Source organism: Podarcis pityusensis (assembly GCF_964106645.2).
Source record: "Podarcis pityusensis genome assembly, chromosome: 3".
Lineage (NCBI taxonomy): Eukaryota > Metazoa > Chordata > Lepidosauria > Squamata > Lacertidae > Podarcis > Podarcis pityusensis.
Genome location: NC_138026.1, coordinates 22813026 through 22827542, shown reverse-complemented (window position 1 = coordinate 22827542; position 14517 = coordinate 22813026). Strand labels below are relative to the sequence as shown.

Below are 14517 nucleotides of genomic sequence, written 5' to 3'. Positions count from 1 at the left end.
AGAACTGAAAATTCAGCTAAAGATGGTGCATTTTACAGTATTGGGAAAAAATTACAGGATTTTTTTCTTCTCCTTTTGTATTGTAAAAACATTTTTTTAACAATTTACCTACATTAATCAAAAAGTACAGCATATTTAATAATTTTACAAATTTTTCATAAAAAATATATCTCTGTACAAAAAAGTTCTTTTGCACCTACTTCATGTCACAGCAGCATGTCGTGAAATGGCAAAATGGAGTACTGGGAATGAAAATTAGATTGATTTGATCGTAATGCCAGCTTCCCCCCCTCCCCCCTTCTTTAATAACAGCTTTTTTTGTTTTGTTTACAAAATATATTACAGAAGAAAAAAATTATTGCAGCTAGCCTGGAGAAAGGCAAGATGGGTGATACAAGCAGCAGATTTAAACAGCTTTGAAGCACATAACCTGTTTTTGATTGTTCTTTCTTTGAGTATGTTTACCTTTGCTTTATCATAATCATTCTGGTCCTTTCTGGGGAAAGAGTCAACAGTAAACACATCACAGAGATTTCATACTGCCTTTGGCATGACCGTACTACGACAGACCTCAATTTTACTATTCAAGTCACTCTGCAATTCGGGCTCTACTCAAGTGAATGGACTTTGGGGGTGGCACTTTGAAGATCTGGGCTGTTGGGGTGGTGCACCTGATGCGTGTCTGGGCAAGCATGGAGCCTGAAAAGGAGTGTTAGAAATGGAAGATTTAACCTGGTCAGTGTGCAATCCAACGCAACTGTAACAAAACCAAAGGGAACAGAAAACCTTCAAGAGATAGGCACAGAGGTGACAAAGGGGGAAACACACACACACACACACACACACACACACACACACACACACAACACACAGAGCCATGGACCTATTTTATTAGGTAGGGCTGTATCTCTAGATATGCTGTGTGGGTACAAACCAATGTTCTGTTCTGTAGTTTCACTGAAATGAGTGACACTGCAGATGAGAAGTTCAGTAACAACTGAAGATTGGAGCATATCAGAGAGAAATGGTTGTTTTGCCTCCGTTAAGTAAAAAAAAAAAAAGTCGATGGTTTATTATTCTAATGTGAACAGCCTTATTTCTTGTTTAAATATACTTCCCTAGAATAAATCAAGTTAGGATTTTCAGATTCTAAAGAATGAAAAGTTGAAAACAGTGCTCTTATGAATTCCTCTGGCTCCTTTGTCTGAAACGCTCCCCCAGTTCTTTGCAGTGAATGGAGCCAACCCATGCACAGACTTGCTTTCTCATGTGCAGCCCAGTCCATTGAAATGAACCAGCTCCCCACCCTGCAATATACAAGAGATCCATGCGTGCAGATAAGTGCACTTGGCTCTCCCAATCCAGGACATAGGGTGGTAACACTATTTTACAAAACTTTCCTTCTTCTTACTCTTCATCCAGACAGGGTAAGAATTGGGGTTGGGGGAGAACCCAAACCCATTCTCCCTTCATATTTTGTATTCTCTCCCCCCCCCCCAAATGACTTTGGTTACATCTGCCATCACCAATAAAGTGACTTCAGAGGCAGCAATTCAGTGTTTCCCTTTCTCCAGTATACAACAGTGCAATCTACACTGGAAGCAATGCCTCTTTATGAAAGGAGGGCTATTTTGTTCTGATCACTGTTGTCCTTCCAGAGAATGCCCAAATCTGTCAGATATCATATAAAATTGTAAATGCACGTGAGATAATAAAAAAGTAATCTGCCTCTAAAGCAAAGCACAAATGTCCAGACAGTGCCAAGGTTTCTAATATTAAACATTTTTTTGTTAAAAAAAGATGAAGAAGCTAAACTTATTGGCATTGCTGGTATCTTCCATCAAAAATCATGTAAGTTTTTCTACTTTGATCAAAGATTGCCCTGCAAACTTTTTCTTGCTATTTAACATAAACCGATATATATACTTTTCTGCTAATGCTTATTTTTGGTTCAGTTTGGTGTCAGATTGGTTCAGTTTGGTGTCGGGGTTCATAATGGACTGGATCCAAAGAGCTACTTGAGTTGCCCAAGGGTTTGAATGTGCCCAGTGGAATTCCTGCCTCTCCCCCACTTTGAACAAGGAATAAAATTTGCCCCTGCCGTATGACAACCTGCTTTTGAAAGCCTCGTCAAAAGTGGTTTGTCATATGACTTTCTGGGGGTAATGTTTGGGAAATACGACTCCAATGATCCTTTCGGTGTGTGGAACCAGTAGTGCAGGTGTTTGGAACCTGGCCTGTGTACTTGATGTGAAGGTGTCAGAATATTAATATAAATAATTCTGTTTGTTTGTTTTTAAATGTCAGGTGGCAAATCATGGTGACATACAATGGTGTTTGTCCCTCTGTCGGAAACCAATAGAAATATAGTATAAAACTGAATATAATTTTTGAAATGTAATATAGTTGGTTTGATTAAATTAGTGTGGGTGCAGCCAACATTTTTGGAAAGTTCTGACATAAAGGAAGGTCAAAGTATGTACTGGTGCCACTATAGCTCCCTTGTTTCTGGTTTTCACCCCAGCCTACTGAGCTGAGGAGTAGGCAGCAACAGAGGTCTAATCATGCCACAGCTATCCCCACAGTTTTCTTATCCTTCTCTCTGTGCCACCCATGAGTTAGTACTATAGGTAAAAGACTTGGGTGAATCAGCAACCTGTCAGTTAATTTTGCCATGTCCCCATTTTTCTTTTGAGAAGCTAGCGGCAACCCTTGCTACAGTAACTTTGAGGAGTTTTTCCACGTACATCTCAAACTTGCTCTGTCAAGCTGTGTGATTACAAAAGCATCAAGCAGTATTGGTTAAAAATGTAGCCAACAAAGACATTCACACACTCACACACATACAGACACCCCATTGGAAAGCGTAGTGGTTGCAGTGGCGGCTTGCATGTTGGATGTGGCTCGAGTTTTACATACTCTCTTGCAATGCATTTGTAAGTTCTATGTAACATTAGAAAACAATGTAGTTCCACGTGGGGGAAAAAAGATGGCAAACAAATGCAAAAGGGAAGACTGTATTGTGAGCACAGGCCCACAGGCTTTATGAACTATCTAAAATAAATTACTATTCACATTTTGTACATGGCAAGCAGCAGTAGCTGCCTGACTCCCCTGCTGTTACAGAGTATGATGCTGAGAAAAAAAGAATGAATGAAATGAGAGAGAAAACGGAAACAAGGCTGGGGATGAAGATTTGTAAACATGGGCTTCCCACCCACCCCCCCAAATCTGGCTGGGTTGTACTGGAGTTTACATGGAAAATAAACCAAAATATTGTCTCTTCATAGTCACAAGTCACTCTGCCAGGAATAGGGGAAGGAGTCATTGTATAACATACGTGCTGGGTAAAATTATTATGGAATGCGTCACAGAACAAAAAAAAAAAGATGAGTAAATGCTTATATACAATGGATAGTGTGTATAAACCCTGTATATTTTGTTTTTGTTTTTAACCAGTATCATACTCAGTCATTCATACCACACTAGTGCAAAAAATTGTGCATTAACATTTTGCAATACAACAGCTGACTGGGAAGTTTGTAGACTGCCTTATGTATGAATATCTGAGATATACTGTAGGGTTGTTCTAACAGTTGACAAGATTTCAATGGTAAAGCATTTTGTAGATGTGTGCAGCCCCCGAGGAAGGTTGTCTTGTCTTCTCCTTCAAGAAAGCTTCTTTTTGTTGTTGTTGTTGTTTAAATCTCCTCCTGAATGTTCTTATTTCTGGGGATAATTTATGGTGCTATTTTTTGTCACAGTTCCCAACGGAGTGATCCGAGTGCCCAGAAGATTGCATTGAAAGGCATCCAGCCACTTACAAATGTGAAAGTCTGAGGCATTTAAATATGACAGATGGATATGACTTGGCAGTCTTCCTTCAAAGTGTGCCTTGATTTTGGAGCAAATGCAGCCAGGTATTTCAAATCCACCTTTGAGATGAAGGAATTATCTTGGTCTTGATTCCCCAGAAGACTTGACGTTTCACCAGAAAGCCTTGCTGCGTCTATGCCGGTAGATGTTAAAAGATTACAGCAGCGAAGCCTAGAGAAGGGAAACTGGTATATGGCACCAAAGGAATTACTGCTTGTCCATCAGAGGTATGGCTATGAATCAGTCAAACTGGGCACTGAAGGCTATACCACTGTACAAACTGTGTTCAGAGTTGTGTCAAACCGCACAGCTTTTGCCTCTGTGGGTTTTAAGTTTGTATCATACATAGGATTTTCAAATGACGCTTGTCCATTGCTGTTTTCATGTCCAGCATAACCATTGTACTGCACTTTTGGTCTTGTTCTGGAGTGGGGAGGGAAGAGGAGGATAAAAAATCAGAGCCTCAGCCATTGTAAATAACATGGTACAACTAAAGCAATTTATAAAGATCCTGACGTCTAAACGCTATTAAGCTCCCAGAAGTGCCTGCTGCTTAAAATGGTTGGCAGCTTGCCTCACTAGTAAGCCCAGAGAACATGGAGTTATCAATTACCAAAGCATCAAAAAAAGTAAAAGCTGTAGACCTGTTTCACATGTATCCAAATTCCATGAGAGCGGCTTCCTACATCACTAGGCTCTGTTTTAGGCCAGTTCTATGGGTCTGTTTTCACCTGAAAACAGGTACTCTTTCTCTCACTAAGGAAAGAACAGCTTAGGACCTGGTACTTATGTACCTGAAGGACATGAGCTTGTTTAAAACACTGCAGTAGCCGTGAGTAGGGTCGGAGCAGAAATATGTCCATATTTTAAAGCAAACCCCCTAATCTGCCTTTGCCAGATTAAATGTAAACAGGAACACTACTTGCAGGACAAGGCATCGGACTTCCCATACCCCAACCCATATAAATAAGAGACCAATCAGACTGGGTTTTGGGTAAAAACAGGCCACAACTTTATTGAATACAGATGAAAGAGGTTTGGCTTGGGCATTGGGCAATCTAAATACTTCCGGCCTGCCTGCCAGAAGTGACACGTTGTCAATCCAGGCGGGAGTTCTTAAGACTTACATCAAATGAGGTTTGCTAGAGCCAAAGGCAAAAGCCTCGTGCAGCAGGGAGCAAAACGGAGCTCCCACAGCAACACAGCAAACTCTGGTCCTGATCCTACAAAGAAGCAGGAAAACCCGGCACAGGAACAAACAGGCTGTTCCCCAGGTGTGGGCTACTTTAATGGGCAGGAGGCGGATCCAAGGGAAGCCCATTGTTGGCTCCATTGGCTCTGCCCACGTCCAGGCTGCATCCCTATTCGCCAATGCAGGGTGCAGGCTAAGATCCAGCTCCAGCGCCTATCAGGAAGGGCACTGCCGTTTGAATTCCACCGTTGGGGCCAGTGTGAAGGCTCTTCCGTCCAGCAATGCCGACACACCAAGAGAGGTGAGCAGACTAGTCAAATCACCTTACACACTTCAAATTATGCAACACAGTTTTGGTTGCATAATCTGTTTAGATTGTATTTTTTTAAATCTGTTCTGCTGAATTTCTTAAGATATTGCTTTAATATCTTAATAATTAGATATGAATTGTTTTGATACTTTTATCTAATTGTAGTTTTATTGTTTCTATCTTTTTATTATCTGCAGTTGCTACACTCTTTACTGGACAGTGGCATAGGAGTAATCTGAAGATGGAATGGAAGACCAGGGGATTGATTCCTTCGTACAGACTTGCCAGTGGCATAAGGTAGTACTATAGGGAACCAACTACCATGTCTCCCCACCCACCACCCGCTGTGTGTAAGAGAGAGAAGGGGGGAGAGGGAGAGGAAGAGACAGGGACCAAAGAGAAGCATGATGAAGCATGTACAGTAGACCCTCAGGTTACGTTACTCTCAAGTAATGTAAACTTCGGGTTGTGAAAGCGGCAAACCTGGAATTTCTGGGTTTCGCTGTTCGCACATGTGCAGAAGCGCTCTGCGCGCATGCGTTCTATTGCGCCGTGCGCGTGCGCAAAAACAGTGCGTCTGGATACAGATTTTTCAGGGTGCGCACGGAGCCCCAGAATGAATTAAATTTGTATACAGAGGGTCCACTGTAATTTGGCATTCTCCCCTACTACAAAGGTGCAATAGGTAGTTTTTTCTCTTGGAAAGTGTTGTCACCAACTTCACAATTTATGTATCTTGTTTCTTGTGAAGAAAACATGCAAAACCCATGGCAGGGAAAAGATGAAAGCTCATCATCACTTAATTCATAACATTTCCTACTAGTAATACAGGAGGAAAAAATCTATTCCTTTTACTGCAGTCTGTTATTCAGTCTGCTAAACTGTAGGGCAAAAATACCTTCATTTATCTGCTAGACTTAATCATTAATCCCAACTTTAAGTGAAATAAACACTTCAAGCAATATAGTAGTAGATGCTGCCAAAAGTGGAATGGAACAGATGGGAATTGCTTCCTGGTAGGTTCTGAATGTTTTCTTTCGAGTTCTGAAAAGCCTGCTAAATGGCAAGAAATGCCTTCAAATCATTTCCCTTTTTGGTCATTTTTAAAAATTGGTTTCAATAGCCACAAATAGCTGCAATGTTTCTGAATTTTAGCAGCAGGGTTTACTGTCATTCCTTTCATTAATATAATGTAAAAAATTTCAAAGTTTCTTGAGACTGTAGTGGGCTAACTGGGGCAAATGGGTTGCAATCCTGTGGTCAGAACTGCAATCAAATAGTTCTAGAGTGGCCATGGGGGCAGATGAAGACATGGGGCTCTGCACAAGAAGAGGATTCCCTGTTTATTTGAGCAACTGCCCAGGGCCAAGATTCAGACTGGCAGGAGTGACTGCTCCATTCATACTTTGCTTTTCAGTTTCTCCATTCCAGGAGCAGTTCCTCACAATTCTCCCAAAGCCCCTTCCCATCAGGTGGCACCTGACAAGGTGTAAGGGACTGAACCTGGAAGATTTGCCCCTGCCCCCTAGTAGTTCTAGAACTCTTGGGTAGTTCTAGAATTCTTGGGTAGTTCTAGAACTCATCCCATTAGGACCATAAACTATACATTTCCTTTTAGAGGGGATTAGGAAAGCCCTCCTTGTATGAAGCTGTGTGTACACAGCATTTTACCACAGTCTCATGCTTCAGTAACAGCTCTACATGACTGCTGCGGTCATTCTACAAATCTTTAGTAAGAACATGTTTTAATCTGTTATACAGTGGTATCTCAGGTTAAGAACTTAATTCGTTCTGGAGGTCCATTCTCAACCTGAAACTGTTCTTAACCTGTGGTACCACTTTAGCTAATCCTGCTGCTGCTGCGCCACCGCCACATGATTTCTGTTCTCATCCTGAAGCAAAGTTCTTAACCTGAGGTACTATTTCTGGGTTAACGGAGTCTGTAACCTGAAGCATATGTAACCTGAGGTACCACTGTATTCATTAGTTTTTTAAATTCTCATTTCAGATACCCAGATATGTACTGAAAAAAACTTGATCATGAAGAGGTGTGTAAAGTTTTTTGTTTTGTTTTTTGATGCCCTACTGTAGTTGGGCAAAATATAAAAATATTGTTCCAAATCCCTATTAAAGCTATGTAGGCAACACCCCATTTACACGCTTTCGGTAAGCATATACACACATTGTGCCAAACCCGGAAGTGACCCAAAAACGTCACAGAAATGGACAGAATTCACAGGCTTTTTCAGTAATGTTTCATATATACGCAATTTCACTGATGTACGTGGTGCCTCAGAACGTAACCCCCATGTAAATGGGGGGTGGGGTTTGCCCATATTAGACAGTATTGTGAATAATAGACAAATGTAAGCAAAATGGAAACATTTTATTTTTAGAGGTGAGCCAAAACAAACTAGTAGCTGTTTAATGCCCTGTATCAGACAACACACAACAACAATAGAGAAATATTTGATTTTAAAACTATTTGCTTTTGTTCAATTACTCAAATTTCAACATGGAACTCAAAACGTATGCTGAGCTGAAAGGAAGGGATTAAAACAGTAGTGATATATAAGACTCTTCTACCCTAATTTTTTATGAATGTAATTATATAATTAAATAGAACCTAAAATATAATCCCTCAAAAAACACTCATTTTATTTGAAGTTAGAAGATTGAACTGAATTAATATAGATATTCCATCAAAGTAAATGCTATGACAAAAATTAGAGAATTTTTTAAACCTTTTTTTTAAAAAAAATAGAAACAGCCCCTCTGAGATAAATGGAACTTACTCCCCCCAGGTAAGCCTATAGAAGACAATTCCTAGCTGTGTTTGTGATGTCCTATAGGGTTGTTTACCAAGGGAAGGAGTCAACTAATTCATTCTGTCAGAGAAAGCCCTGCATAAGGACTTTCATGAGTGCCCTGGGTCCTATTTTTGGGGGGGGGGGTGAAGAAAGCCCCTGGAACAGCCAGGGGTGGGGAGAGAAAAGGGATGTTGCAATAGCACAATGTTGACTTTCTCTCCTGCTGTCATTTATATCCAGTGTTTTTTCCAGACCGAAAGGTGCTGGAACACGCCTCCCTCAAAAGATCCACTCCAGAACCCACAGAGGGTATATTTGGGGTAGGGGGTCTCCTTGTGAGCCAGAGGAAGCCTACCTCTGTCAACCTGCCCTCCCCACCCATGCGTGCAAAGGTGGTGGTGGCGGCGGCAGCAGCAGCCCAACGGGGGGGGGGGGGGCTACAGAGACAGCTTCCTCATGTGACAACCCAACGCTGCAGCTCCACTTCCGGGTCAAGCCTGACCTGGGGATGAAGAGCAAGAGTAGAGTCGGCAGCAGCTTCCCTGCCTGGACCGTGGCATTTTCGTGTCCCCTGTGCTGCTTTACAAGGCAAGCTGCAGCAGGCTCCCTCTGCGCCCTGCCCCAGGGCAGGCTGTCTCTTCCTCATGGAAGAAAGAAGCGGGTGGCTTTGTTAAATTGTTGGCGCAGTGGTGGTGGGTTCCCGTGTGGCAGCTGGGAGGCCCTGTTGTGTCCCTGGCTCGCAAGGAGACCATCTCTAGAGCTAATAGAGGATGTTCCCTTCAGAGAGGGTCTTCTCAAGAGCTGGAGGTTCAGTGGGCCTTTGCTGAGTCTGGTTAGGTCTCTCCCCTCATTTCCAGGGCCCATCTGAGACGTGCTGGAATGCCATTCTAGTGAGTTCCAGCTGAAAAGAAGCGTTGTGTGTGTATAAATTTGCACACCCGATACTTAAGGCCTCAGAGGTTGTGGAGAATGCAGGTGTTGCTAGCAGAAACTAAATGTGCATGGTTTTTCTAAGCTAAAAAGTCTTGGCCTCTGAGCTGGGACTATAGCTTAAAGTGTAGTAAAGTGCTGTAACAGTCTGCCCTGGTTCCTGGATGAGGATAGTCAGGTTAGCAATCTACCCATGCAGCAGCACCCTTTGCATTCTGACTCAAAACTACTACACACATTCTTAATTTTGTAAGACATAAAAATGATCATTCTGCTGAAGGTTATTTTGTCTCTTAACAGGGTTGTAGTTTAGGACATTCAGGACCCGTTACTTCTAGTACTTTTTAAGAGTGTTGCATGTATGCATATTTAAAACTAATCTATCTTCTCGGACATAAATTGTTTTATATGCCCAGTTCTCATGTTAGACCAACTCTAGCAGCACTTCCATAAGCTCACTCAGCATGTACTAGTAGGGGCTGTTTATCTATGAATTCTAAGATTCATGAGGCACTGGGAAGGGGGCAGCACATGTAAGGCACAATGCAGAAATCCTTTCAAGTCTCATAAATTTAAAAAATTAAGCATGTGCTTCAATATCTCCCTTGAAAGTGTTGACTTTTGGCTGTCTCATGTCCACTGTTTAATAAACCTTAGGCTACAATCCTATGGCTTGGAGTAAGCTAAACTCAAAATGTATTATTTCTGAGTAGAAGATTGCACTGTTAACGTGCTACATATATTTTGTATGATACGATGGAGGCCAGGTGATGTCAGCTTTTCAACATAGCGATCTGGCGATATACCAGAATGCTGGAACAAGCTGCATTTACCCCAGCTTGGTTTCACTCTGGCACCTCATGGGGAAAGAGGCAGTCTGGTACATGGTACTGAGGTGAGGCTCCCTCCTGGGGTGACCAACCACCCCAGATGAAACACACAGCTCTCCCTCCCAGGCAAAGGTAGCCAGGCAGTGGTAGCTGCCTCTGCCTTCACACGGGCAGGTTGTCTCTTTCTCCTGGGAGAAAAGAGGTAACCCGTCTGTGCCAAGATGGCGGCAGTGGCTGAGGTGCTGCCTCTTTCTCATAGAAAGCTACTCCACCTGCCCCACATGAGCCAAAACGTGGTGGGGACTTGATCAGCTTTTCAGCTCCCTGGGGGTTGCCTCTTTCTCTGTCCCTTCACCCTGCTGTGCCGGTGCCTGCCTCATGCTCCGGTGCGTGTGGGTCAGGTGAGCTACCTCTTTCTCCATTGAGGGGCATGTGGCTGCCTGCTTCTCAATGGAGAAGTCTAACAGAGCCCCCAGCTCATCTGTGCCTCACACATCCTGGAGGTGGGATAGAGGCTTCATTACACTTCTCTGCTGAGGGGCAGGCAGACGCATATCCTTCAATGCAGAAGCTTAAATGAGCCAGAGAATGCTGGGTTTCACCCGGGGGTATATTGCAAGTGAAACAGCCGCTGCTCCTGAGTCCCTCTGCCACTGCAGCCCGGCTGCAGCTTATTTCTCCTTCAGCGTGCTGGGTGCAGAGGCCGTTTCACTTGCAATATACCCCCAGGTGAAACCACCATTGTGCTCTGGGCCCTTACTGGTCCTGGGCGATGTTTCAATACCCATTGCCCAGGCCTAGCCAGGGTTGGAGAACCTGTTACAATTAATTATCTGAAACTGGTACAATGGTCAACCCGCAATACCAGTTTCAGACTTTTTCAGCCAGCAAATACATTGTGCCTCCCTGGCCGATGTCAGCGCAGTGCACCTCATCTAGTCACTCTGTCTGCAGCCAGGAAGTTGCAGTGATCAGCAGAGAGGTGGGCAGCTTAAGGAAGCCCACTTCTCAGGTGATCAAGCCCTCCGGCATCCTCACCTGCCCCTCAGCAGAGCAAGCAACCTTACTGCTCTGCCTCCTATGAGCAGGAGTGGTATGGAGTAGGGCTGGGCAAATTGAAACATTATGATATATCAGTATATCATGATGTTTTAGTTGCTGAAAACCAAATATCGCCCAGCCAAACCTGCAGCTCACCAGTTTAGACTTGGCCAAATCTGTCCATTTTGGTTTCTCTCAGTTTCTAATTTTTCCAATCTTAAGGGCAGCTCTCCACATCATTTTGCATTTAATATATGGATTTTTATCCACACTTAGCCAAATATATGCAGTTTGTACCCATTACTTGGCTTGAGCTGCATACAAACTCAAAAAAGCATGGCTGTGTTTGCGTATTGTTTCAAAACTGCAAAATAGGTAGGCTATTCCAAATGTTGCTGGACTCCAACTCCCATCAGCCCAACTTGAACAATGGTCAGAGATTATTGGGTGTGTAGTCCAACAATCAGAGGGCCACAGTTTAGCCATTTCTGATGTAGGCTAACCTCAATATTTTGTTTTGTTTTTCCATGAAAGAAAAGTCTTAAACACACACCCATGTGTTTGTTTGTATCTGCAACCAAATTTCATTAGGAGCTACCAAAATGTTGTTGTTTTGCTGCTTGGGCTATCAAATTGTACCTTGTAAAATTTGAGCAGTTAATCTTTGTTAAAGCTTTCTCTTCTCTCTACTCTCAACAGGCAAGAAGTTTGTGCACTTAATTAAATATGTCACAAGAGATTAGATCCAGCATACCTGTGTTTGTAGAGGTAAAATGCAAACCCTGATAATATTAGAGCAAAGAACGGTACCAGGATTGCAGCTGCAACAGAACTGCTGTTTGTACCATAGAAGTGATTGGGATGATCTGCACCTGCACTTAAAGGACCTGAAAAGAAAATGAAGGGAAGGGAAAGAAAATAATCTTTTTAAGGGATGCAAGTATAAGCATATAAATCCAGCAGAAGTATGGCTGGCAAAACAAGCGTATTTTTAAAAAGTACTTGTATAATGCAATGTATTTTCTAAATTCAATAAACATGTATATATAATCCTATATGAATGCACGCAGCTGCTTTCCTCAGACCACTGGGTTCTCATGCTTCCAACAGGAAGATTCTAACATCACACACCCCCTATGTAAATTCTGTCATCATCATCACCTCCATCTCCTGGCAAAGCTTGAAAAAAGGATTCACAATATTCAAATTTAATCTCATCCACAGATGGTAACAATATCCCTTAATAGCCTTGGAAAACGCAAGCTGGCTATTTCCTTACAGTTTGAAGATACATGCAGAATCCAGGACTACCAAAGTCATTTAAACACAGAACATATTAAAGACTAAGTTGTAAAAGTCATTTAAAGCACTGCTATAATCATCATTCTGCATTGATGGTCTTCATAGAAGCATCCTGCAGTTATCTTATTAGGTTGCTGTTGCATCAAAAATGAAGTGGCAGCATGAAATAGTTGAATTAGAGATTTAATGGCACATTTAAACTAATTGAGAAGATGTGGTAGTAATTGAATACAATAAATATGCTTTTATTTACTTCAATGGTTGGCACAGTGATTTGAGGTTATCAGTATTCAATAATAGACTATATGACACTATATAGGGCTATAGCAGCATTCTTACTTTGTCTTTGGAGCATAAATCTTCCAAAATCTTTTCCGTGTATGTCACCTTGATATGTGAAGACACCTCTGTCGAGTCCCGATGACACCTAGATCAAAGAGAAACAGTTAAAATCAAGAGTGGACAATGGAACCAACTTTTTTGTTTGTTTGCATTTCATGATTACTGATAACACCAATGAAACAAAACCATCAGAATAGTTAAAACAGCCAAACATTTTTAATAACACACAAATCCTGGTTTTCATTTGAACAAAGAGACTCATAAAACTATACATCATGATAAAGACCCTTTTGCATTTGTAGCGTTTGTTAGATTACAAATTCTGAAATACTTGAAAGGAATGCTGCAGTTACCAAGGAAGAGATGAGGAAAGCCTAGGCCAGAGCCTTCCAAATTTTTCATGTTGGTGACACTTTTTAGACCCGCATCATTTCGTGACACAGTATTTCAGTTTTACTAGCAAACTGGAGGTTAAACTAACCACTTTCCAGTTCCGGGAGGAGCACGGGGAGCATTCACGCAACACACACACACATTGCAGCTGGCACACTAATGTGTTGCAACACACATTTTGGAAAGTTCTGGTCTAGGCTATGGGGTCAGATGCAACTCTCAGAGGTGACCCACCTGCTCCCCAAGACACGCTTTCTTTAGCCCTCTTGCCTCCTCCTTGATTTTTGTACTGGTTGTAGGGGGAGAAAACAGCAAATGACAAGTGCTAGGGGCTCCAGTTTAGATTGCCTTGGGCTGGAGCCACAGATTATGAGGAGTTCCAGGGGTCTTGAGTAAGACCTCCAGCCCCACCATGGGGCCTGGCTGGCTAGATGCCACACTCTCAGGTTGCCATGAGTCCAACTTGTCTGGCCTGTGCCGAAGTGGAAATCTCACACTGGCAACTCCATTTTATTTATTATTTATGATATTTATCATATTTTTGTCTTGCCGTTCCTCCCAAAGGAATCCAGGGCAGAAACAACAAATGGTGAAACAATAAAAACATCTTTAAAACAATACCAGAACAGAGGCAGGCTAGGAAAGATCTCAGTTTAAAGGCAGGTCTTGAAGACAATGGAGTTGCCACCTGTCTAATATTATGGCGAGGGTATTCCAAAGGGTAGGCACTACAATGCTAAAGGCACAATTCTTACATTGTGCAGTATGGATCTCCCATGCAGAACGCAGTGATTGACTGTGCATTTAAGGGGCGAGATGATCATTCAGGTATCCTAGTCTCAAGCTCCATAGGACTTTATACATCAAAACCAATGCCTTGAATTTCACCTGGTATCTAATTGGCAGCCGTTGAATCAGGACCCTGGTGTGAGGAGGATAGAGACAATTTAATCTACGGCCAGTGGCTGCAGTCCAAATTTGGAATGTGTCCCCCTCAGCTGCAGTTTACATTGTCAAAAGAGGCTCTATTTAGAAGAATGTACATATACGCTCAGACATGCATGTATAGTTTTGCTGAAATGCTGATTTCGGAAAATTGTATGAAGTGATAGGTCACAAGAGTGGCATGTCAAGAAACTCTTCTCTACCCCATTACCACTCGCTTCCTCTTGGTATCATGGTTTTTGGTGCTGGATCCTTACACAAATAAAGGAAAAGGAGGAGCAACATGTCTTGCCTAGCAATGACTCTCTGCATCAGAAAGGAAGACAGAGAGGAGACAGGCACAATGATGAAGCTGTCTTCTCATTTTGCACCCTCCTTTCACACATCACTGTGTGCAGAGAGAAAGCTTCCTCATCGTCCCTCTTCCTTCTCTCATATACATATCTGGTTAGCAACCTGGGCTCCCGAAATGTTTACAGTGACTGGGAAAGCACACTTTGGTTACTGGTTCCAACTCAAAACACAACATTTCTTAATCGGGAAGAA

At 42.4% G+C, this 14517-nt stretch overlaps 1 protein-coding gene and 1 long non-coding RNA gene across 5 annotated transcripts in view; one reads left to right on the top strand and one right to left on the bottom strand.

The window, feature by feature from the left end:
• The window catches only part of LOC308473658, an 84629-nt gene extending 72803 nt beyond the window's left edge, over positions 1-11826 (top strand). Inside the window, exons 2-5 of the long non-coding RNA XR_013984154.1 lie at positions 3765-4103; positions 5576-5675; positions 7387-7426; positions 11689-11826. This is a non-coding gene — a long non-coding RNA (uncharacterized lncRNA). The remainder of the gene's footprint in view (positions 1-3764; positions 4104-5575; positions 5676-7386; positions 7427-11688) is intronic.
• CSMD1 (CUB and Sushi multiple domains 1) overlaps positions 897-14517 on the bottom strand; it is a 940367-nt gene continuing 926746 nt past the window's right edge. For all 4 annotated transcript variants that reach the window (XM_080998891.1, XM_080998892.1, XM_080998893.1 and 1 more), the window contains 3 exons: positions 12631-12718; positions 11744-11876; positions 897-4299 (listed from right to left, as the gene is read on the bottom strand). In XM_080998891.1, the coding sequence (XP_080855017.1) occupies positions 4140-4299; positions 11744-11876; positions 12631-12718 (381 nt within the window). In that variant the 3' untranslated portion in view covers positions 897-4139. The remainder of the gene's footprint in view (positions 4300-11743; positions 11877-12630; positions 12719-14517) is intronic.